This window comes from Pipra filicauda, unplaced genomic scaffold (assembly GCF_003945595.2).
Source record: "Pipra filicauda isolate LSUMZ 115617 unplaced genomic scaffold, ASM394559v2 scaffold115_size4368891_pilon, whole genome shotgun sequence".
NCBI classification, from domain to species: domain Eukaryota; kingdom Metazoa; phylum Chordata; class Aves; order Passeriformes; family Pipridae; genus Pipra; species Pipra filicauda.
This window is the reverse complement of record NW_024103607.1, coordinates 1,485,838-1,510,647: the sequence shown is the minus strand read 5'-3', so window position 1 is coordinate 1,510,647 and position 24,810 is coordinate 1,485,838. Positions and strand designations below refer to the sequence as shown.

The window sequence follows — 24,810 nt, the reverse complement described above, 5'->3', positions numbered from 1 at the left end:
TAAATGCTACCCTTGTTAGGAACAACTCTGTACTCAGATTTGTTCAATGTTCTTTGACCTCAGTTAGTCATACATCTGTGGCAGAACTGGGCACCAAACTGCTATTTTCTGTCTAACCAGTTAAATGCCATGACAGCAATATACAATTATATAACAGCCATCTTTGGAAATATGATTTCATTCTATTTGGGTTTTTTGCAGATTTTTTTTTGCCACTGATATTTCAATAACAATGGAAACTTCAGATTTTCTGTCATAAAAATAGTAAATATAATTTTAAAGTTTGCTAATTTAGAGCAAGCATATTTAGTGGAAAGGTATTACTGTCCAGCTTTTGGAACACTTCTAACTTGTCTTAGGTGTGTAATCACTTTGATTGTATATATTTTCATACATATCATATATGATACCTTGCAGATTCGGAATATCATTTGTAGCATTGGTGTTAGAAAGCATTATAACATTATTTTATTTGCCAGACTATTCTTCAGTTAAATGCTTTCAAGTACTAATTTAAGTGCAGGTTTCTAGAAAACACGTAAGTAGGATCTGTAATAGCAGTGGCATTACAAAGCACTATTCAGCTTAGATACTGTGTTAAAACCTAAAGCTCAAATGTCTGGTTTATAGTTCTTTTTCAGTTCCTGCTATCTCTAAATTGATTTAATCAGGCACCTTCTACAGTGAGGCTGGTATTATGGGCTATAAAAGCCTGCAATATCAGTGGAGTGTGATATATCATGTTATTTTGATCATTTACTCAAGAAAGCATGAGTCTACTTTCTTCTCCTTAGAGACTGTGGTTTAAAATGTTAAGTCCTTAATTTTAGTTTTACTTTGGATCGTGAGAAAGAAACTACCATAAGATCAAAATACTTCAAGACCAATTGAGTACAAAACCATTTTAATATTATTAAGTAGAATACCTCTTAAAATTAGGGGAGCATGCCAAATATGATATTTTTTCTCTTTTAAAATACCCAGCTGGTGGATTTGTTTTGGAATGAAGTAGATAAATTGACCGGTTCTGAAACAAAGAATTGTAAGAAAATGAAACTGCTCTAGGTCTTATTACTGTTTAGTGTCTAGGTTTTATTTAACGTTAAAGTTGAATTTTACCTTTTTTTTTCTTTGTCAAGTTCATAGTCCATTAAATTCTTCTTCCCTAGAAAAAACTGCATCCTCGAAGACTTAGCTAATTATCGATTAGAATAGTCTTGGTTATCTGTGTAAGGGACAGAAGGAGGGCAGATGTGCAGCAAGGCTATGCCAGGTGAATTGTTCCTGCCCTTTTCCTTGATGGGAAACCAGCATAAAACTGGTAATGTGAAATGTCACCACAGGGCTTAGCTGAATTTTTTTCTTTCATAGTTGCTGGACTGGAGATTTTTTATCTCTATTTGTTAAAACCATTAATATCACATTCTTCACCATATTGACTGTCTTCTATAGCTTATAAAGGCCACTAAAGAGGTTGCTCTTCTCTACTTTCATTCATTGCCAGAGCATTAGTGGTATAATTTTTTTCATGTGGGAAACACTGATGATTAAGAAACTTCTTGTCTCCACTCCCCAGGAAATCATTCCTAGCAGCAACAGGAGAGATGGAAAAGTGATCTTTGAAGCAGCTCAGGTTCGGTCAGTTGAAGTGTCTGAAAATATAGGAATGCAAAGTTTCTCATGGGAAACAACAACCTCACTTGAGAAGTGTCTGGTTTCCGATGGCCTGTTCCTAAGCAAAGTAACAGAGAATTCTGTTTGTGATTACTCTAGCTTGTTTGCTGATGACTGAATATAGAATGACTTCTGAATTCAAAGAATGATATCTGCTGGAAACATTTTTATCACTGGGGGCATGATGGGAGTGCTTGATGGTCAGTGGTTGGTACCTCTGTGCTCAGGCTACTGGACTGTCTCCTTGTATATGCTGAACCTGTTTGAGCTCCAGCTTGTCTTTTTCTGTACTACATACAACTCTACTTTTAAGATTAATTTTATTTTTTTTTTAAGAGCTGGTCCACACAAACCTTGTGGCATGCCCAAGCATAAACCTAACTGCTGTGTGGACAGGGTGGGTAATACCATTCCTAAGGTGATCTACCACCATGTCTTGTATGTTTGCCTATGGGTTTCCCTTTCCCCATCCTCGACGTGGGGGAGCCCAGCTCTAGTTCCTTCTCCGTCTGAAGAACCATTTCCGACGTCTTGTGGGACGGGGAAAGGGGACTCCAGCGACAGGGTTTTTCAGGCCCCGAGCCTGGAGGGGAGAGGTGCCCTCCCCTCCCCCCAGCACCCACGTGGCTCCATGGCAGGCACAGAGACAGCACACCGGGCGTGGAGAGGAGGCAAGAGAGAGTTTATTGTTGGGAAGGGGTTTATAAGGCTTTTAGGAGGGTCAAAGGGGAACCAATCACAAGTTCAGGGTCACACAAAAGAAACCATCAGGTAAAGGGTCAACAGCCAATAGGAAGGGGTTAAACAAAGGACCAATGGGACACCTCAGGACACTTTTTCCCAGGACACTCCTGCATGGGAGATAACAGTTGCTGTGGGGGGGTGTTGGGAAGAAGAAACACGTGTTTGCAAAGGGACCACAAAGAGCCATTTTAAGACATGTTTAAACAAGTTTCTCATCAGATTCACTGCCACATTTGCCCTTTTGTGGTGCAATAGTATGACCGGTGAGGAGTGGATGAACCAATTCCAAGTCCTTCCTACATAGGCTCACAGTTACATGCCAAAAAAGATCAGGACCACCCATCTCTTGAAACAGTGTGTGCATGTCACTGATGCACACTGATGGTCAGTGACAAGCTGCAGTGGGTGAGAAAGCTTTAAAAATGGGTGGTACCAGGGTTCTGCCACAGACATTGCCTTGGTGCTCTGCTCAGTGCAGTAATTCTTCATGGAATGTTACTGAAGTCCTACTATGAAAATAGGTGTTCAACCATTGAAAGCAAGAATTTCTAGTCCGTTTGTATGTACAGGCAGAGGTAGTTGAGGTAGGGAACAATCCTGAGTGTAATGTAAGCCAACTGTTTAATAATAAAGCTTTAAGACTGAAATTCAGTTTTAGAAAACAGGAATTATGTAACCGAAAGTGCTGTACAGAATTTCAAACATGCAAAGGTTTGATATTTTCAAGTCTCTGGCATGAACCCGAACATTTACTTTGTTCCATTTGTATAGAGATCAATGTATGCAAACAGTTTTCATACAGCAGTGTAGAAGCACACTTATTTGTGTAGTAGTTGTCACCACCCATACCTTGGAGAAATGCAAGGAACTTTCACATGGTATTTATGTAATTGCTTCCACATGCCCCAGAGGGAAGTTTCCTTCCACAGTCCTATGTACTATAAGCTTTCCCACCCTTTCCCCCAGGTGTATGAGCTCATATGTCTTGCAAACAAGACAAAGAGGGGGGTGTCCCCATAATCTAAAGCTGAGGAGTCACTAAGTGGAAAATTCAGTTCCTGCTCTGCAGTGGAAAACTTGGTACTTGTTGGGCAAGTACTTCAACCTCACTGTCATCTCCTCCAAATGGTTTTACATTGGCTTCCCAGGACAGAGGGGACTAAGCAGAAAATCTACCTTCTGATGCATTTTCTCCTGTCCTCTGGGGCCCTGCTCCCCACTTTCTACCTTTCTGACCTGGCCTTTGTGAGTTTGCTGGACACATTTCCTGCAGAGCAAGAATGGTTTCTCTGCCTGTCTAAAAACGTTCTGTTCTTTGTTCTGCTGAATAAACAGAAGAACAATGCTTACCCCATGACGTTCAGTTTTAGTGGGGGGTTTTATGTTGGTTTTTTTGGTGTTTCGGTTTTGGTGTTGGGGTTTTTTTGTTGTTGTTTTTTTTTTTGCATATGTTAGGAGGGAAACAAAGGAAGGAAATACTAAATTTGAATTACAAGCTTATATAAATTATGTTTCAGAAAGTACACCGGATACAAGTTAATACATTAAAGACAACGGAGGCTGTAAGGGAAATGTTAAGAAACCTTAATACACAGGTGCTTCTGTTAAAGTTTTCTGCTGTTTCTCACTGTTAGGGTTGATTTGCAGTCATTTACAACTCTGGCAAATTTTCTTTCCATTTGTGAGGTCCCACCTGAGTTTTTGGTGTAAAGTTCAGCCAAAACAGCTGAGTGGTTCCTAAGATGCCAGGTAACAAATCTGCCCTGCTTTTCAAACATTAAAACAACTTTGTTTGAGAAGCTCAAGTGTCTCCTTCCTTTGGTCAAGGACTCAGACTTGACACTTAGAAGAATGATGGTCTTTGTGTCAAGGAAGTACCTTGAGAAAAATCTGCCTAACTCCCAGGCCACAGATGCTCAGTAGGTTGTTGTCAAAAGCCTGTTGTCAAAAATGTCCTGCTTCATCCCGCGGCTGAAGAGGGGCTTCTCTGTGGTTGCAGGATGAGCTGCTCCAAAGCCAGGTCTGACTACCAGGGCTGAGAACAGTAAAGCTGTTGGGTGGAATGTGAGTATCGCCTGTTGACAAGCAGGCAGTGCAGGCAAACTGCCTGACTCCATAGGCAGGACCACAGCTGACCAAATTGTTCACCCAAGGGAAGATACTGGAAGATTGAGTGGGACACAGGGTACGGGAAACTCGGATTGGAGGATGAAGGGACTGCAATATTCAGGAAGGGGGGAGCCCTGTGGCCTAGTGGTTAGGTTGCAGCACTCTCACCGCTGCGACCCGGGTTCGATTCCGGCCAGGGAAAAACTCCCCTGGGCAGATGGAGCTCGTCAGCCCTGTAAGGCCATCCATCTAAGAGAAGGTCACTCTAAACAAACCTACGTCCTGAGGACCTCACTGCCACTGTCCAAGCTTGCTCAGCCCCGGCAGATGAACCTCAGGATTAAAGGGTAGGCTCAGTTCAGCGCACACTGTGTCTCACCTAAAAAATCCACTGCGCAGGCTGGAAGGATTAATGACCTTTCCCAAATCTTCATTCGCGAAGACTGGCCATACATTCAGGAAGGAGTGGGGTGAGAACTGATTTGATCATTTGACCTGACAGTATTTAAAAAAAAATAAAATTACTTTTTTAACTGTTCTTGGGTCAAGGCAGCAAGGAATTAGAATGGTTGAAGGGATGAATGGGAGAGACAAATGTGGTTGGTGGTGACAAGTTTATTGGAGAGTGATACAGGGGTATCAGAAGATGTGGGCTAAGCTGATGGGTACAGTGCAACTGGAGCAAGGCTTGATGAGCAGGACAGGCTGTGCCCATCAGAGCATGCTTCTACTACTGGACTGTCTCCTTGTATATGCTGAACCTGTTTGAGCTCCAGCTTGTCTTTTTCTGCACTATATACAACTCTATATAGTTGTCTATAGAATCAGTATATTTTGAGATTAATTTTTTTTTTTTAAGAGCTGGTCCACACAAACCTTGTGGCATGCCCAAGCATAAACCTAACTGCTGTGTGGACAGGGTGGGTAATACCATTCCTAAGGTGATCTACCACCATGTCTTGTATGCTTGCTCTTTTGTGGTGCAGTAGTATGACCAGTGATGAGTGGATGAACCAGTTCCAAGTCCTTCCTACACAGGCTTACAGTTGCATGCCAAAAAAGATCAAGACCTCTCTGCTCTTGCTGAGACGCAGAGCAGAGACCAGAATGCATTCCTCTCAGCCACATCGGGGGAAGGGAGAAATCAGTATTGGGATAAAATGTAATAAATTTGGCTTAGGGGAAGAGAGACAACTGGCACTCACAGTTAAATCAAGATCCAAAGCAAAAGTTGAATATGTGCTTGTTACCAGAGCACCATTCATCCTATGCCCTAAAAGAACAAGAGGGTTTTGCAAACTGTCACATAACTCCATATGCAGATATGTGTGTGGCAGCAAAGAGAGGTCAGTAGAGCAAGGGTGCATTGGCAAACAGACCTGTTTTGAATATTTGCTTTTCTTGAATACGTGACTTTGTTGTCTTGATAATGTTCTCAACTTTGTTGTACACAATGTCTTAGTTTGGTTTGTTGCTTCCTGCCTACAACTTGCTGGAACTGGATCCCAGTTTCCATAGCCAGGCCTTTGCAACAAGACACTGTTGTCAAGATGACAAATATTTTTCCCACCTTGATCTGTTTGGAACAGAGCATTTAAATTTTTTTTAGCGGTCTATATTAACGGAGTGTTAACGGTTTGAAGTCAGGTGCTCAAGACTTTGCCGCTGGGTCTCGTCTAGGCAGCAGTGGGGAATCCTGTCTCTTATGTTTGAGCCTGGAAAGGAGTCCCATACTGATTCATGCAACCACACAACGTATTTGAACCAGTGGAAAAAGAAGGTTGGCTAAAGACATCTTTTGGGCTATCTTAGAGATGCACTTTCCTTTGTCAATTCTTCCACTTAAGTAAGCCTTGTCTTTTTATTTTTCTAGGATAATGATATTAAGTTCTGCTTATTGCCAGATGTTGAGGCAGGTGATTAACTGTGTGGAGCTGCCATCTAGATTGTCCCTGGGATCCCAGATGAGTTGATCCTGTGCTCCTGGACAGAAATCTAATTGATGTTCTGTCAGAGGCTTTAATTTTATGCATGTTTCACAGAAATGTCAGTAGTTTCTTAAAATATGGTACAGATGTTGCATTTTGGTACTCTGAGATTATGCTTCCTCTGAGGAAGTATGAAGACATTTCGGGGCTCCTGAGAACTTCTACTTAGCAGAGAAAATAGCTCTTTAAGAGTCTTAATACACTCCAAAATACACATGAACTCCTATGGGAACAGCTGTAGCATCTTTTTAACTCCATTCATCCCCATTAAGGCTATGTACCCAGGGAGTTTGTTTTGCTACATGATTATTGTGGAAAACGATTGCTATTTTAATTTTATTTCGCTCAGTCACTAAAGGTTAAAATGGTGGGAACTTTAAATGGGAACAGGAAGATGCTAAAATCAATCTGGATCTCTCTCCTCCTTTCACTCTTTAAATGAAGATAAATAAGAGGGAAAGGTTTAGTAAATCATGGAAATTTACTGTAGTGGGAAGCATATTGCTAATATAAAGCCCTGTTTGTCTGCAAGGGTTGTTCAGGCTTAAAAGACAAGTGCTCAGATGTTGTTTATCAGTGTTGTCCTAACCCAGAGGCAAGAGTTAAGTAACGTGTGCTGAATGTGGGCAGTGAGGTTTGTTTCTAATATTCTGCAATGTTTAAAGGACTACTTAGCTTCTTCCTGTGTATTTTTAATGACTATTCATGTTTCCCCTAAATATTTTGTTTGTAAATTCGAGAGATACTGCATTTTGTAAAAGAGAGGAAATAGACTGTGAGTCATGTTTAAATTTGTCATTTTGAGGAATAGCTTAGGATGACATATCTGGGTACCCGTGTTCCTCATCCTCTTAAACATCCTCTTATCATTATGCTCTTATAATCTTATAAAGCAAAGCTGGTGTTTCCATGATTCAGCAATCTTGAATAAGGAATCCCGACATTCTGTTGTGCTGATTTTTATATTGCCTTTTAACATATTACCATAACAAATAGGTGCACAATGTTTCTAAAAGTCACTCCGTGCTGACAGCAGGCCTTGTAATAAATTATTATCAGGACTAAAAATATAGCACATACATTAAAATAATTACCAAATACATGAGAAAACAATAAATCTGAGCCTGTCTGCCTTGTATTTGCCTGCTGTTTCCATTTTGATTGCGATTGGCTGGCAAGGGCTGCTGCTGGCATTGCACAATTGGCTTAGATGGGGAATTACAAAACAGGAGCATATCCCTTGATCAGGACTCGGTAGCACATGCAGCTGAGCACAGGCAAAAAAGAAAGGTCACCCGTACACAACGATTTGAGCAGAATCTCTCCCACAGATGTTTCCATTCCAGAGAAGCGCATCTGATCTCACTGTTCTCATCTGTGACTTGGGGTTTTTAAATGCTGTAAGGTTTTCTTGTTTCAGTGAATGTAAAAACGTACCTAGGAAGAAGTTTGCAACCTGGAAGCATATGAGAATTTCAGATGCATGGAGCAATATCATGGAATGATAGAAGGATCTGTGTTTATAAGGAATTTTAAATATCAGTGAGGAGGAAGACAATTCAAACAGAAGGTTAAAAGCAGATGCGAAAGAAAAACAACTTTATTTTGATCCTGAAATTATACTGAAAACACCATGAAGAAGGGATTATATCAGCACCAAAACAGTGGAGAATCGAAAGGGTTTATTTTCCTCTGAAATAATCCCTGTACAAGAAATGTAAAAACTATCTTTCATGAGAAAGAATTCATTATTTGAATACATTTTGAAACTCTGTGAAGCACATATGGAACTGCAGCATCTTTGCAATGGTGTATAGCATATCTTTATTTAATGAAGATTCTGCACAAAAAGGTCAAGCTTTTTTTTAAAGCAATTTTTTAACTGCTTTTCTGAGTGAGAGCACCGGGAGTTACATTTGTATTTTCAACTAAACTTTCCCTTTTTCTCCTTTCTTCCTTCAAACTTAGTTTACGAGATGCTGGAATTGGATTTATTCTTGTCATAGATCGCAGACAGGACAAATGGACCTCCGTGAAAGCTTCCATACTGCGGATAGCCGTGAGTACTGTTTAACTCCTTAGAGAGATTTTTCTGTGTTGAACCTTCCTCTTACAAGTGGAAAACCAGCAAGTATTTTTTTTTTTTTATTCAACAAAATGTCAGCTAATAAATGATACAAAAAATAACCAGTAGTTCTTTTGTATCCTGGCTGACTGGACCGAGCATCATGCATCTATAATGTGCTTTTAATGCACTCTGCAAGTCAGTACATCTTCCTAAGTATGCACTTGGAGAGCATGTGTGTGTATGCGTTTGAATGTGTGCAGTGTGCAGCTCTCCCAGATGGGAACTAATATTTGCATGAACATCCCATCTGTCCCATAGAGCTTTGGGTCCACTTCTCACTATTCAAGTGAGCTTCCCTTTTAGGAAGAGATGAGGGTGAGGGTCCTGGTTAAGTTTACCACTTGTGAAAGGAATTCATATGTAAAAACTGATCTTGTAATATTTGGTTTAAAACAAGGGTTAATTGTAAGCACAAAAATCTCATGTCCCCTCTATGATCAATCAACAGCACATGCTGTTAACTTGCAGTCTTCCTTTTAATTAATGCTTTTAAAATCTGAAAAATAAGCTTATTAGAGGCTTTTTTTTTTAACAGAACTAGGAAAGGACAGATTCACGTTTATCATGTGCTTATCCTACTTTTCGTTTACTTTTTTAGTTTTTATTTGTTTGGTTGTCTGGTTGTTTGTTTTTTTTCTTGTTATCCTTGCTTGAATTGTTAGTGTCAATTATCTTTACTGGAAAGGCTGAAAAACAGAGCTGTAAGCATCTTTTCTTTAATATTTAATTGCTGAAAAATGTTGGCTCTGTAAGATAAAAGTCAAATCAAAACAGTAAGTGTTTGTGTAGCCTCATTATGGCCAAAGAACTTTTTTCTGTATTATAAGTTTAAAGGTATTTCTTTAAAGGTAGTACATTACTCCCACTATATGACATATTGTGAATTACTAAATAATGATATAATATCCCCAAATATTATATCATAATACACAAATTATATCAAATGTACAAATTTTTACACAATAAGTATGTTAGGAATGTTACAATATTGCAAATACACTAAGTATTAGCAAAATTTGCTTTTGCAGGTCATGTTGAAATTTTGAGATGCAGCAATGAGTAGATTCCAGTAGTGAAAACTGAGAGCAGCATAATTTGAGATGATTAAAGAAAAAGGACTATATCTCAGGAGGTTTTGAATCTCTTTTAAAATTCAGTGCTGTAGTTCCTCTTCAAGGACAGATAAGCATTGCACAGATGATGGTCTTTTTATTTGCATAATTGGGGTTGTAAGGGTCAAGGAGAACTACAGACACATTGCTTATAGCCGTAATGACAACATTTATGAAGACATTCCTCCAGTGGGTGGTATTTTGCTTAGAAGCACTGTTTGCAGAACCTGAGTAACTATTCCCCGTTATAAGGGATATGTCATTGTCGTGACAGTGTTGGTGCCTAAGGGATTTGCCCAGAGAAGGGTGTTAAGTGCAGGGAACACTGCAGGTTTCAGTACTGTTGATGATGTATTTTGCTTTTTCCGTCTTTCCTCATTCTTCTGTGAGGTTTATTTAAAAGAGAAATCATGCTTCCTAGCTGAAGTCTAGTCTCTTAGAGGCATGATATTTTTTTATATTTGCTTCTCTTTTTGAACAGCAACAGTGTTGGCTTTGAATTGCATCCATTGGTGTATGTAGCAGTCCTCCTGTTGGGCTTCAGCAATAGTCACATCAACCCTGAACACTGGAAAATTTTATCTTCCTATTTCAAAAGAAGATATAGTGAAAATTGGTTTTGTCCATTGTTTCTTTACTATAGAATTTGCAATAAATGAAATTTAATACATTTCAGCTGTGTGTTCCTTAAAAAAAAAACCCACAGCCAAATATACAAGACATGTATTTTGCGCCAAAGTCATGAGGTCCTATTGATGGAAAAATATTTTTTCCCCTAATATCCAATCTAAACCTACCTCCTTTCAGTTTGAAGCCATTCCCCCTTGTCCTATCCCTCCCTGCTCTTGTAAAAAGTGCCTTTTCTTTTTTTTTTTTTTTTTTTTTGATTGCTAAAGCTTATTGTTGTGTGTTAGGATAAATGTCTCATGTTATTTGAGAAAAGAGTTTTGGCTATTGTGTTATTTGTTGTAGTTTCTACAGTGTCCTTTCTTCCATCTTTCCTGATTTTTCTCTTATCATCCCAAGGGAGTTGACCCTCTTGATTTGTCAAATCAGAAATGCCAGCATAGAGTGCTGTGGATGGAGCATCTGCCAATCAGTAGTACTCCGACAGCTGTAGGAAGTACATTCGTAAGCACTGAGCAGTGATGAACTGAATCTGTATTTCATCAAGATACTTAAAGGTTGCTGTAGTCAAGACTGTGAAGCTGAGGTAAACCTATTTTTGCAGACATAGTGGAAGGTCAGTGACTGCACTGCTTGCCCAGGATGACTGCTGCTCAAGCACATACAGTGACAGTGGGACTGAAAGCACAGCCAGAGGCACTGGGCTGAAAGATGGCCCCTCTTTTCCTGGGATGTGACAGACATTGTGGCAAGAACATGCCCAGGCATGGAGGCTTTGCTTCTGATATACTCTACTTGATGAAGTTGCAATGGGTAGGTGGCCCAGGAGGTTGTCCATAACCAGTGCAAGACTGCAAACTCTGTGGCTTAAGAGACACTGCAAACAACTTTTTTTTTTTTTATTTTCCCCTTGATTAGATAAAGTGAGCTTATTAGCCTAGGAAGAATCTGGCCTACTAGGGTGGTCAGGCTGAGAGGTGGAGTTCTGGTAGAGATTCCAAAAGCCAAGTTTCATGTTGTTTCACGTGAAGTCCTGACATTATTTATTCAATCTGCAGTTGTAGGAGCAAGGCTCTGTAGTAATCATTGTGTTCTAGGGTTTCACACTGCTTTCTTCATAGTTTCAGTGTATTTTCTTAAAAAAATGAAACCTAATCCTTACATTGTCTCTTGTCCTGTTCTCGTCTTCCTCCATTCTGAGGGAAAGGTTGAAGTGTGAACTCATACTTTTAGGCAAACAAAAAACTGCACTCAACATCGTTAAAAGTTTTACCATAGCCATCCATCAGCCTCATATTGAAGTCCAGAGAAAATAAACTTCCTTAAACTTGATGCTTAAGGAATAACATACATCTGAGCAACTGCTCTTAAGCAAGCAGTTGGTATGGAGGTCACTTGGATGGTAGTGAGGAATTTTGATCCAGTTACAAAACTTTGCAGCCATTTCTAAATGTGTCAAGAGATGGGTTTTGTCCAACCTTCTGGAGAAGAACTTTGCTTTGTGATTTGCCACCTTTAACTAAGGATGCATTGCATGCAGATTTCGTAACTTCTGTTTTGGACTGCATTGTCCAGAGCACTGCTTTTCTCAGCTGTTTGTGAATCAAAATGCAATCACTGTAACAGAGGCTTAGCCCAACAGTTGCTTTGAAGACGGGCCAAGACTATAGCTGGTAGGAAGAGACCAAAAGCCAATGGAGAGACTAGAGTGTTTAGCTTGGAGGTCTTTTCCAACCTAATGGATTCTGTGATTTTTGTAATACCAGCCTAAACTTGGCAGGAGTGAGGCAGTCCCATTTTTGGACCGTCTGGAGTCTTATCATTGGTTTGACATCCAAGGTGGGAAACTTCCTTCAGCCTCTGGTCATGTTTCTCATTTTGCTTTGATTCAAAACAAGAACTTGGCAGTGTGATGAAGCTAGAACAGTATTTGTATTAATTTTGTGGCTATTGTTATGAATGAGTCCAGTAAATGATAAATGAAAAATTTATCTTGAGATTAGTATGGTTTTGTCTTACTGCTTTGGATGTTTTGAGCCTATTACAGGTGCAGGTACTTTTGCAGTTATCCTGGTATAGTCAACCATTTTTCCTTTTTATTACATTGTTTTCCTAATACATAAAAAGAGAGAAGTGAGTCACTTAAGCTCTGAAAAGAGTATCATAACGTCACAAGCTTTAAACACAGATCTAATGCAAAACAGTTCAGTGCTTTTAAAACTAGATTTCAAACTGCTGCTTTTATGAGTTGATTTAATTCAAGGTTCTTTCCTGACAAGAAGTCTATGTAAGAGACTTCATTCTAGCCAGGAATAAAGAGTATTTATTAGCTCCTTTATATACAAAAGTGTTTTGGAAAGAAGTGTGCTGTGGCTTATGGCATGCTAGTGAGTGCAGAAGGAAAAACACCATCACAGAGTTTTGTAATGTGGGTATATTGAAGCTGGTCATAAAATGAAAATTAGTGTTGTTCCAAGTATTTTGAGACAGAACTGCTAAAACTGAGTCAAGCATTAGCTCTTTAGTGGCTCACATGGTTCTGATATTTCTGAAAATTGGGTTAACTTCAGGGTCAGTACGGGTGGTGGTACAAACAGCCTCTGTCATTAATATTCTGTGAAGAAATGTGATAGTTAGGATTATATGCAACTACCTTGTGGTCCAGAGGAGGCCACGAAAATGATCAGAGGTCTGGAGCACCTCTTGTATTAGAACAGGCTGAGAGAACTGGGGTTGTTCAAGCTGCAGAAGAGAAGGCTCCGGGAAGACCTCATTGCAGCCTTTTGGTACTTAAAGGAGGCTTATGAAAAAGAGGGGGAGTGATTTTTTACACAGGCAGATAGTGATAGAACAAGAGGGAGTGGTTTTAAACTGAATGAGTAGAGACTTAAGTTACAAGTTAGGAAGACATTCTTTACTGTGATATTAGTGAGGTATTGGAACAGGTTGCCCAAAGAAGCTGCGGATGTTAATCTAGTAAAGAAAGACACTTTGAGGGGAAAAAACCCAACCAGTTTTCAAGCACACAAGCCTTTCTTTAAGTCACAGTGAAGTTCATTGACCTCAGTGAAACAGTCCTTGAAGACACTTTATTTGATGGCACTACTAAACATACATGACCATTCTTTGGTGCTTAACATTTGGCACAGCATTACTGAGGAGTCATTGTTTGCTCTGTCTGCTTAGCATACAATGACTTCAAATAAATATGCTACTGGACTGGAACAGCAGGTTTTTTTGTTTTGTTTTGTTCTCGTGTTCAGGGTGACATCGACTGGTCAATGAAGTTCACAGGCATTTAAGGAGTATCTCTTACATCATAGTATTGTCTCTTCAAGTCACCAGGGCTTTAGAAAAAAAAAAGTGTTAGTAAAAATAGTAGTATTTGGACAGTGCAACTACACCTAGAGGGTGGTTGGGCACTGGAACAGGCTCCCCAGGGAATTGGTCACAGCACCAAGCCTGACAGAGTTCAAGAAGTGTTTGAATTATGCTCTCAGGCACATGGTGTGACTCCTGGGGATGGTCCTGTGCAGGCCTAAGAGTTGGACTTGATGATCCTTGTGGGTCCCTTACAACTCAGCATATTCTGTGATTCTGTGAACCTTTGATAAACTGCAAATGCTGTTGGCACAGGTCCAACGTTATTTGCTGTAGTAATCCTCCCTTTTTTTTGTTTGTTTCACAAAGATCGATTTGCAGATTTGACTCCTAGCAACAAAAAGCAGAGGAGGTATAATTTTCTAAGACCTGAGGGTTTTTTGAAGGAAGAAAAACCCAAACCAAACTAAATAGGAGGCAGACTAGTGAAGACAAGACGCTATTGTAGATGAAGTTAGAGTAATCTAGAATTTGAGCTTCTTCAGAGAGAGGGGGAAATTTTGATAAGCCTCGAATGGGAATTCAAGTGATACAAGACTATTGACTTCAACATCATCATTTTGGGTAGACACACAGAGATGGACAATAACTGTAATATGTATTCTCTGTTTTCTTTGTCATGCAATCAAACTCTATTTCATAAGAGTTAATACAAAGTTCAGAAAAAATCACCATTACATTGCTTTTGGGTAGTACTGTTTGCTTCAGTAATAGCCTAAATATTATAGAATCACAGAATAACAGCTTGGGTTGGGAGGGACCTTGAAAAACCATGTGGCCCAACCTTTCATGGGGAAAGGAAGCCTTGGTGAGATTATCTAGTTTGCAACCCTGTGCAGTTGCATCTTGAAAACCTCCAATGATAGGGATTCTACCACGTCCCTGGGGAGTTTGTTCCAGTGAATGATTGTTTTCACTGTAAAAAAGAATTTGTATTTCTTATATGGAGATGAAGCGTTTCTCAGTACAACTTGTATCCATTGGCTCTTGTCCTTTCCACATGGCTTCTGGTGAAGAGGGAGCCTCTGTCCTCTTTGTAGCTACCCTTTAAGTAGCAGCTGCAATACTGCAATGAGGTGCCCCCTGACTCATCTCCAGGGGGAAGAGTACTGATTCCTTCAGCCTTTTTTCACTGGGCAGATTCTCCAGCCCTTGGATCACCTTCACAGTTCTGCTTTGGACTCTCTCCAGTCTGTCTTGAATTGTGGGTACCACAACTGGACACTCCAGGTGTGGCTGGACAAGTGCTGAGTAGAGTGCGATGATCACGTCTCTGTCTCTGCCAGTCACAGCCCTGCGGATGCAGCCTGGGATCCGATTTGCCGTGTCTGCCACAGTGGCACACTGCTGACTCCTGCTCAGCTTGTTGTCCACCAGCAGCCCCAGGTCCCATTCAGCATATTTCCTCTGAAATTCTCAAGTAAAAATCTAGGCTACAGTCACAATGTGTAAAAGTGAGAATTTAAAATTAGAATGAAGAAATTTATTACTCATACATGTACCTTAAATTTCCTTTTCCTGCTCAGAGTCTTTTTGTTTCATAATTTTGTGCTGTTATGTGTTTCTAATGTATCTTCCCAACTTGAGGCTAGCAGGCTGGGCATTTCCCAGCACTCTGAGTGACGCTAAAGGGGTTGCAAATATTTGCTGCCATAGACAGTACGTCAGGAAGTCATGTGGTGGGGTGGATATCTCACAAGACGGCACCTTATTTTTTTTTTCAAAATGTGTTATCTAAAAGATATTACTTATTGGAGCTTTTTCTTCTGAGATTTTGGCATTGCCATTGAATAAACTTTACATTTTGGAAGTTAGAGGTGAAAAGTAACAGCTCGCTCAGACTCTGAACGCTGCTGTTACAGGCCCAAAATAAATTAACATGTCTGTCAAGTGTGTGAAATAAATAAACTATACATCTATCATTCCAGAAAGATTACTGAGGAAATTTAATTAAAAAATCTTTTTTCTGTTCTTGTAATATCTCTCAGTATAAGTGAAATAGTTTTCTTAAATAAATTTGTAGTTGTCCCTTGTGTGATAATTCAGAAAAAATGGTAAAAAAGGATCATCTTTTCTTTTTCTTCTGAATACAGTGAGTAATTTTCTATAAAAAGTTTTTCTTCTGATAACTGTGGGTTAGTTAGCCTACTAATTTCACTAGTTAGTAACTAGTTTTTGTGAACAGGGTACTTTTTTAATGAACTTTACAGTTCAAGCATGAGGAGCTACTGAGGGCACTCAGAATTACCTGGATTCTGTTCTCAGCCCTCAGACTTCTTTGGGAGTGAGCTACTATGCTTTCTAGAAAATTTGGACTTCACTGAAATGGAGACAGAGTGAGAAGCTCAAGCCTTTAAGGTTACCTAATCGAATTGAAACCTTTGTTTTATACTGAATATCTGGGGAACCACAATGAATCTGTGAAATTTTCCAGAAAAGTTTTGAACTACTTTTCCCTTTAAAAGTTTATCATTTGCAATGATAAGTACCTGGAACCCTTGGAAATTTCAAAATTAGTTTTAAGCCACTCATCAACCTTCCAGATACTAACAGTTCCACTAGGCATGGAAACAGCATAGCATAACAGCTCCTTCAGTCAGTGGGGCTTTTTTTGTTGGCTTTTTTATTTTTTTTTATTTTTCCTTCAGTGACTCAGTTTGCTAGAAATGTGAAATAATTTCTAACAGTATAATGAAGAAAATTGCATACATAATCATTATAATGATAATTTCTTTAGTGAGTCTCAGTGCCTCCCTACAGTAGAAATACTGAATAGAGGAGAACACTTGCATGTTTTCAAGAATGGCTAAACGCCAAATATGCACGCCTCTGCCATAGCAGAGGTTGATTTTTAGTAAATTAATGCTATTTTTTTGCTTCTCCTGTGTTTTCCTTCTGTCACTTGTAGAACTGGGGAAGATCCATCTGACTACTAGTGGGAAGATGATGAAAAAAACACAGCTGTTATGCTTGATTTTTATTTTTGTCTGCAAAATTAAAGCTTACTTCTAAGCTACTGCCTGAGAAATTCACTCTCTGTGGCAATAAGTTGTGTAGGCAACTGGCAAGGTAGCATATGCACAAATTAGAAATATGTTGTTAGGTGTTCAGACAATAACGGAGGTTTCTCTTGGCACCTTCTATTAAAGAGAAGATAAAGTACCCATGAAAGTACTGCTGTTAAAAAAATACTAAGCCACTGCTGTTTGTTTCCTTAGCCTCCTTGGGTAGGTTGTGATCTTAACTGAAGAGCAGTACAAGCCAGCCCTGAAAAAAAATTGATTCCTAGAGAATAGGTCCCTGTTCCCGAAGACAAGTAAATGTCTTTTGAATGAAGCTCTTTGTACTAGTCATGTAACTATATGATTGGTCACCCCATTATGAGAGGCCTTTGAAACAGTTGGTTCGTGGTTTATCAGGGGCTTCTCCTTGCTCAAAAATATTTTCTGGAGCTAAGACACAGAAAATAACAGACTAAACTTACTTTGCAGGCTTCTTTCCCCGGAAACCTGCAACTGGTCCTTGTTCTGCGCCCAACAGGATTTTTTCATCGAGCTCTCTCGGATATTGCTTTCAAATTCGGCAAAGATGAGTTTAAAATGAAAGTACCTGTAAGTAATCCTGTGTTTTCACTTTACTACCAGGAATCTGTAAAAGTACTTAATGTAGCCAGTAAGGACCAAAAATACCCACCAAAAAGTCTCGTTTAAAGGCAGTTCTAGCAATTTTAGCTAATTCATGATGGTTTACTCTTGAAAGAATATGTGAATTTTGAGGCAGATGCATTTCCCATGGACAAATGCTGTGGTTTCTGTCATTTGAGCAAACATACAATGGATGCTTGTTGTTTTATTGCCAGTAAACCCACTGATTGTACTTTTGTTTGCAAAGCTACAGCATTTATATTTTAAAATAAACTTTGAAACGATGAGCGAATGATACAAAAGTTATCTGCTTATTAGATGTAAATTTCAAGGCTGAAAGATAGTCTTTAAGTACTTTTCCTCTGTCTTTCACTTAGTGTGGGGAATCAGTCCTTACATGACAAATCCATGTAGACACTATTGTTCTCTCATGGAGACCCAGGATAACAAAGAAAAATTAGGAAGAAATGAATGTTGCTCTTAGAAAATAACCAAGTATGGTTTATCAAGATTAAAAAACCTGGAAGTGTAATTTATGTTGTACAAACCATAAGCCTTTTTTCTAGTATGCATGGTGCTCATGTTTCTATTCAGTTACTTACATTTACATCAACTTCAACTGAAACAACTGTTAAGTTTGTTTTTCTGTACCCAAAGGAAATAGTTCCATCGCTTACTTCTGTATTCAGTGGCTGAAGGATGGGGCTTAGAATCCTTAACAAGGGACTTGTCACCACTGATCACGTTCACTTTTTTCTCTCCTTCTGCAGATCATAATGCTGGGCTCAGTATCAGAACTGCAGGGTTACATTGATAAGACACAATTAACAGAAGATCTTGGTGGCACCCTGGATTACTGCCATAACAGATGGCTGTCCCGTCGCACTGTAAGTCTTAGGTTTTGTTTTAACCTTTCAGTTTAATGAACCCTTCTGTTTTATACCCTGTCATTTATAAAACAGATTCCAAGTGATGCAAGTTGACTTGCTCAGAGTGAGAAGATGTTCCCAATGGTACTTAGTCATCTTAGAGAAATAATATGAGTAATAACTTGGGAGTGGTTTTCTGAACACTTGGAGCAAAGGAACTACAGTGTATTATTGTGTTGAGGTTTATTGGTTTTGCTACAAGAAGGAAAAAGCTCAAGTTGTCAAATAACTCCAGATTATAAAAATATGAAGAAGATACACCTGTTACAGGCCTAAGAAAAATATACAATTAAGGAATTAATGGTGACGGTATCTGTTGCTTGCAAAATTATACTTTGACCGTTTTTCAGTCTTCTGTTTTCATCTGTTTGGGTTTGTTTTGAGAGTTATATTTTGTGTGTATGTGTTTGTTTGTGCATATGTGTGTGATGAGCTCAAAACATCTTTAATGCTTTTTATTCCAAAAGGCTATAGAAGGTTTCGCCCAAAAGGTTAAGCAAACAGCTCAGATTCTTCAGTCCTTTGGGACTGAGCTGGCTGAAACAGAACTACCAAATGATGTGCAATCCACCAGCTCCCTTCTTGCAACACACACAGAAAAAAAGGACAAAATGAAGGTATGTAATTTTTGTAAAGATGCTGTCTTATAGTTAAACTGTGTTTTAAGTTATAACTAGCAACATAAATAGAAAATATGGGGCATGTTAATAGAAAGTAACAATGTCAACCACTGAAATCTTGTTGAACTTACTTGATTTGATGCTAAAAATCCTTTTTGCATTCAAAAATGACATTTCTTGAGGCTAAGTTTATGTATGTACAAATGCATAATGATTTGTATGCGAAACAGTAATTTCTTTGTAAGTATGGTGTGTTTAATTTGTACTTTTGTTTGCAACAGGAAATTTGATAGTATTTGCATGCACATGAAAATATATGGCCTTTTGAAGCACGAACAAATGTTCTTTCAAATAGGCTTAAATGAAAACTATTTGGTGGTTTCAAAACTGTACATCTAAAATTTTTTAGATATTTGTAGCCTAAGGCGACATTAGAAGGCTGTCTACTGTGATAATGCAACTCAGTTACACTGAGATCTTAAGATGGTAGCCATAGAAAAAGCTGACATTTATCATTTACTGTCTGTTGTCAAACACTACTTTTAATCAAACTGTGTTTGCTCTATTGCTGTTAAAATCCTTCTTCCAGTTTGGTGCCTTATGAAATCTGCTTAAAAAAACAACACCACACAACTACAGCTTGGGGGGTTTTGTTTTGTTTTGTAGGAGGACATCAGGGTAGCAGTAGAACAGGGAGATGATATCCTCGGAAGTATTACAAAACCAGTTACTGAGAATCCTGAATACAAACTGAATCAAGATCAGCTAGACAATCAAACAACGGTAGAAAGGTGAGAGGTGTGAAATACTGAACATGCTGCTTTTCTGGGATTTTTTGACCCCTCCCCAGCTCTTTTGCTTAGTTCCATATGCATGCTTTGCAAATAAGCAAATGTTGCAATGTGAACATTATAAAATGTTTCAGAAACAACTTATCTTTTGTCAGATCTGTCCTGAGTAAAGTAATCCACTACTAGGTCACCTGGCTATAAGGAAATGGGGTTGGAGTTCTGGTACCAACAAAACAACAGTTATTTTTCTCTTTTGTCATATTTGGACTATATAGTTAAACAGCTGTGCCTTATTTTAAAGAACATCAATGCTTTGTTTAGAGACTAAAGGAAATTTTGCTGCTGTAGGGAAGACAGGAGGGGAGGATGGAAGTAATATATCCATTCTTTTCAGTAGATTTGTCCATTTTCATCAGGTCCTTTTGAAGTGGGAGGGTTTGGGTTTTTTTTTCCTTGAAACCTGATATCTATCTATCAATTAGTAGCCTTTAAAGGGCTACTAGGGAGTACACCACCTTTGAGGAATCTATGCACAGTGTCCTATATGCTTCCTTTGGTCAGTAATAGACGTTGTTTTCCTTTGCTTCCCGCCTGTCACACACCCCCCGACACACACCTTAAATTACTGCCAGGTTTTTAGACATTATATCACCGTAGGACAGATGTAAATTTTCAGAAAGCTATGAAAGCATAGCTCATTTCCCTCAGGCAGTATTCTGCATTCTTTTTTTATCTGTCATTCTGTGTTTCTATTACACTCAGGCTGACTTTTCTTTCCAAATAACTGTCCATTACAATCCACAAAGCTTGGCAGAATTCAGTTTTTTTGGTCGCTGTTGCTATCAGCTATCCAAGGACAATGGGGGCGGGGGTTGCTAATTTATCCGTAACATTCCTATTCAATACAATATCTGACGGAAGCTGGAACAAACTCTGCGTGTGTCCCTGCCTTTTTTCTAATCAGTTTTAACTTTCAAATTCAGAGTTTGTTTGTGTGCTACTGAAGACAAAAGCTCATTAAAATTCTGATGTGTAGCCTTCCCTGGATGTAGGCTAAGTACAGCAAAGTTCACTGTAAAAAGTCCATAGGTTATCATACTGTCAAATGCAATATTAGAAGTTAAGTTAAAAAGTAAAAGTATATAGAAATATAACTGAAGAAGGCTTTTTTCATTGTGGTACTGCTGTACGCTTGCCTGTGATATTTAAGTAGTAACTCTGCTTGGAAGAGAAGGAGCAATGGCCTTCAGGTTTATCGTGAGCTTTGCTTCAAAGAATGAAATGTAAGGGCAACTGGCTGGTCACAGCAGTACAAATTTTTACTTTAATTTTTCCTTACAGCCTAAGGCTTGGGTTCCTCTGGGTCCTAGCCCACACACATTTGCATGTTTTATTTATGTGTGTTAGACCCAACTCCCTTTGTCCCCAGACCAGAGCTGAGATGCTTCAAATCACACTTGCCCATTTTTCACAACTTAATGTTTGCGTTGGGTTTCCATTTTACATCAGTTGTTATTCTAGGAAACGATTCTGTGCAATACTAAAATGTTTCCTGTATCCAGTTTATTTGATCTGGAAAATATTGCTTTGGGGAGACTGTTTGTTTACTGTGGAAGATTGCATTGTCCTTTGAAGGTTGTACCCATCATTCTTACAGTGGGGTTTTTTTGTGTTTTGTTTTGGTTTTTGTCTTTTTTTTTAAGACTATTGGCTCAATTACATGAAACGGAAACTGCCTTTGATGAGTTTTGGATTAAGCATCAGCAAAAACTTGAGCAGTGTCTGCGCCTTCGGAATTTTGAACAGAATTTCAGAGAGGTGAGAACTTCTTGGTGGCAGTCAATATTTGATAATATAGAAATGATTCAGAAAAAAATACTTCTTGTTTTTGCAGTTCTTGTGTGTGTTTGAAAGCTTTCTCCAACCTTTTTCTTGTACTTGTCCTTACTTGACATACTGCTATCTTTACTACTTTGAATTCTTGCCTATAGAGACATAACAGCTTTCCTTCTGCAGTCTTTTTTCCATGCACCCAGCAGTGTGTAAGTGTTCAAAAACCCCTTTGAAACCTGTTCTGTACCATAGAAGTATGAAATGCTGCTGCAATGCTTTCATCTTGCCAATAAGCCCTTTTGTGGAACCAAGACTCAACTAAACCTTCTGGCTGAAATTTTATAAAAACTGTCTCCAACACTGTGGGTGGGAATTTGCAACCACACTGTTAGAAGCTGGGTGGAGGCTGGAGACTGAACTACAGTTTTTACAGCCAGTTTCTGATCTCACGTTGTTTTACTCACATGCTTGATGGCATCTACAGTCCCTTTATGCTGGTGTAGCTGATCTCAGAGCACAGCCACTGTGTCTTCATGAGAGCAACACTCAGAAACCCTGTTGCAAGTGTGTGTCTGTCTGTCTCTCAACCAATTGCTAGGTTGGGGACCTCTGCCTCGTGTTTTGTTGGGGACATTAATTTTTGCTTTGTATCACTGTCATCTGGTAAAAGCAAGATCATAAATGTTTCCTGAGTTCCATTATTTTTCCTGCATTTTTTTTTCAGTACCAGGAAACAATGCCTTCAATGCCTTTTCTTTGTATTTGTTTTCATTTAGAATTGGGGGTAAAGGTAGGCTGACAAAAAAAGTGATTTGTCTCTGTGCCCCAGTAACTGCATAATTTGAGTCACCTGACTGCAAATAGTTGCTATCAGCTATTTAACTGATGGGTCTCCAGAGAGGTGCAACCCTTTTCATTCATACATACCTGTGTCTCATTTCAGGTCAAAGCAGCTTTGGATATTGTGTCTGAGAGACTATCTGCTTTCACAGATGTAGGAAACAGCAGATCACATGTGGAGCATATTTTGAAAGATCTTGCCAACTTTGAAGAAAAATCATGTGTAAGAACTCTGCAAGTCTCCTTAATTTCTACTATGACAAAGCATGTGCAGAAGGGAATGGTATTTGGTTGTTGAGTATGTCTTATGAGCAGAGCTTAAGCTGACAACAGGGCAGAATCAGTGTTTCAAATAACGTGCAGAAGGAATTTGGAGTAATGTCTTTAGCCATTAGAGCTGTGACTACATCTGAGACTAATTCTAGGGCATCCCTCAGTGAAGAGCAGAGTAACCAGTTGCAAAGTGTGATTGCTTCACTGAAGAATTGCATAAATTGTCTACATAGCCAAGTTTTGCACTTAGTGATCAAGGGACCACTTCGATTCCTATTAAAGCCACTTGTTTCATTAAATCTTAGAAGTTAGAAAGCTGTGTATTGAATGTACAGTATGTTAAAAGATGGCCAACAGAAACATGCACTCTGAACAATGTAGAAAGGGAACCTTTTTCTTATCTGTGCTTCACAGTGAAATATACTGCTCTCTAGGTGAGGTCGTTGTTCTTAAGGCTGAGATAGATATTTTTTAATTTGTGTTCAGATTGCTGCTGTACCCCAGATTGCATACATATACACACAGGATGCTGCTGAATAAGGCATAGGAAGACAATAGTGTTTACTTCACGGGGAGGAATATGATTAAACTTATTAATGTTTCTGAAGTACTCTGGTACAGAAAGGAAGAAGGCATAAAAGTTCTTGGGCATCTGGAAAAACAGGAAATCACTTTAATTTCTTAATCAAGGCACCTGTTAACTAAAGATGTATTCTTTATCAGCATGAGTATTTTACTGCATAAAAATAATACTGAAATTTTTTTCACTGATCTTGATACAAGGAAAGATTTACCTAAATCAGTGCTTGCTTTCTTAGGAAACTGTAGCAAAAGCCAGACTGCTAGCCTCAGAGGGTGATGCTTTTATTCAAAGCAATCATTATGCTGTGGACTCCATTATTCCAAAATGCACTGAACTTCATCATCTCTGCGATGCCTTCACTACTGAGACAGAACGGAGGAGAAATCATCTTAACAAATCTCTGGAACTGCATGACTTACTAGAGAAGGTAAATTTTGAATGGAACAGTTGAATCTCATTTTGTTTGCTAAAACCTCAGTCAACCAGTTGTCATAACGGTAGGTAGTATTATCTTCGTGTGCTGGAAATTTCATCCTTAAGTAGCTGAATACATCATAAGTAGAGGTATGAGGTGGTTTAGGCCTCATTTAGGTTTAGGTGTTTTAGTGTTTGATGCTGACACTGGTGCATTCTGAGCCTGTTCTCTTCTCTGTTTCTAGTCTATGAAGTGGTGTGATGAAGGAATTTATCTGCTGGCTTCACAGCCAGTAGACAAGTGTCAGTCTCAGGATGGTGCAGAATCAGCATTACAGGAGATCGAGAAATTCCTGGATACTGGTGCTGGCAATAAAATCAAGGACTTGAATAAAATTTACAGAGAGTATGCACACATCCTCAGTGAGGACCTAAAGGTACCAAAAGACGTTTATGTGTATCTGTGTGTCCATTTGTTTATTTTAGAATTGCTCTCTTGTACTGCCATTGATAAAGCTAAATAATCAGTACTAGGAGATATACCTGGGAATTGTAAAGCCTACACATTTCCTTACCTATGTCTTGTCATATCTTTGGATGAGCATTAAGGATTTCAAAGTCTTTTAATAACTGCTTTAGTTTTTTCAGACAGTAGGATTGCTTTTAAAGAAAAAATTCTCCTGAGCATTTGAAGTATCTTTTTTTTTTTTTTTTATGTAGCAAAACCATGATACTTTCTGTCCTTGATATTTGCACACTTCTGCTTTGTAACTGCTTTTGTTTTTTTGGTGTTTTTGTTAAGAACTTGAGAACGTATCCCTTGATTGATCCCTTGAACGTATCTTGATTGATCTCTTCATGTAACAGAACCTTTAGACATTGTCAAAAAAACTTTTCCTTTCTTTAAATTGAAAACCTGAATCCCAGATTTCTCTATAACAAGCCCACAAAATACTTTATGAAGTGATATCCCAATTTTTAAATGTACCAAATGAGAGTAAATTATGCCTTGTTAGGAGAGAAGAATTAGGGTAATATTTCCATACATGGTATAAAAGTAATTGCAATTTCAAATCAATATGAGCTAAATGTCAATATAACTTGTTGATAGGTCTCTGAC

General features: G+C 38.8%; 1 protein-coding gene across 8 annotated transcripts in view; it reads left to right on the top strand.

The window, feature by feature from the left end:
• The window catches only part of MCF2L (MCF.2 cell line derived transforming sequence like), a 151,089-nt gene that overhangs the window by 103,784 nt on the left and 22,495 nt on the right, over positions 1 to 24,810 (top strand). For all 8 annotated transcript variants that reach the window (XM_027743473.2, XM_027743470.2, XM_027743467.2 and 5 more), the window contains exons 4-12: positions 8,484 to 8,574; positions 17,255 to 17,374; positions 18,178 to 18,294; positions 18,804 to 18,953; positions 19,623 to 19,747; positions 21,451 to 21,565; positions 22,524 to 22,643; positions 23,512 to 23,703; positions 23,936 to 24,127. In XM_027743473.2, coding sequence (XP_027599274.2) covers positions 8,484 to 8,574; positions 17,255 to 17,374; positions 18,178 to 18,294; positions 18,804 to 18,953; positions 19,623 to 19,747; positions 21,451 to 21,565; positions 22,524 to 22,643; positions 23,512 to 23,703; positions 23,936 to 24,127 — 1,222 coding nt within the window. The remainder of the gene's footprint in view (positions 1 to 8,483; positions 8,575 to 17,254; positions 17,375 to 18,177; positions 18,295 to 18,803; positions 18,954 to 19,622; positions 19,748 to 21,450; positions 21,566 to 22,523; positions 22,644 to 23,511; positions 23,704 to 23,935; positions 24,128 to 24,810) is intronic.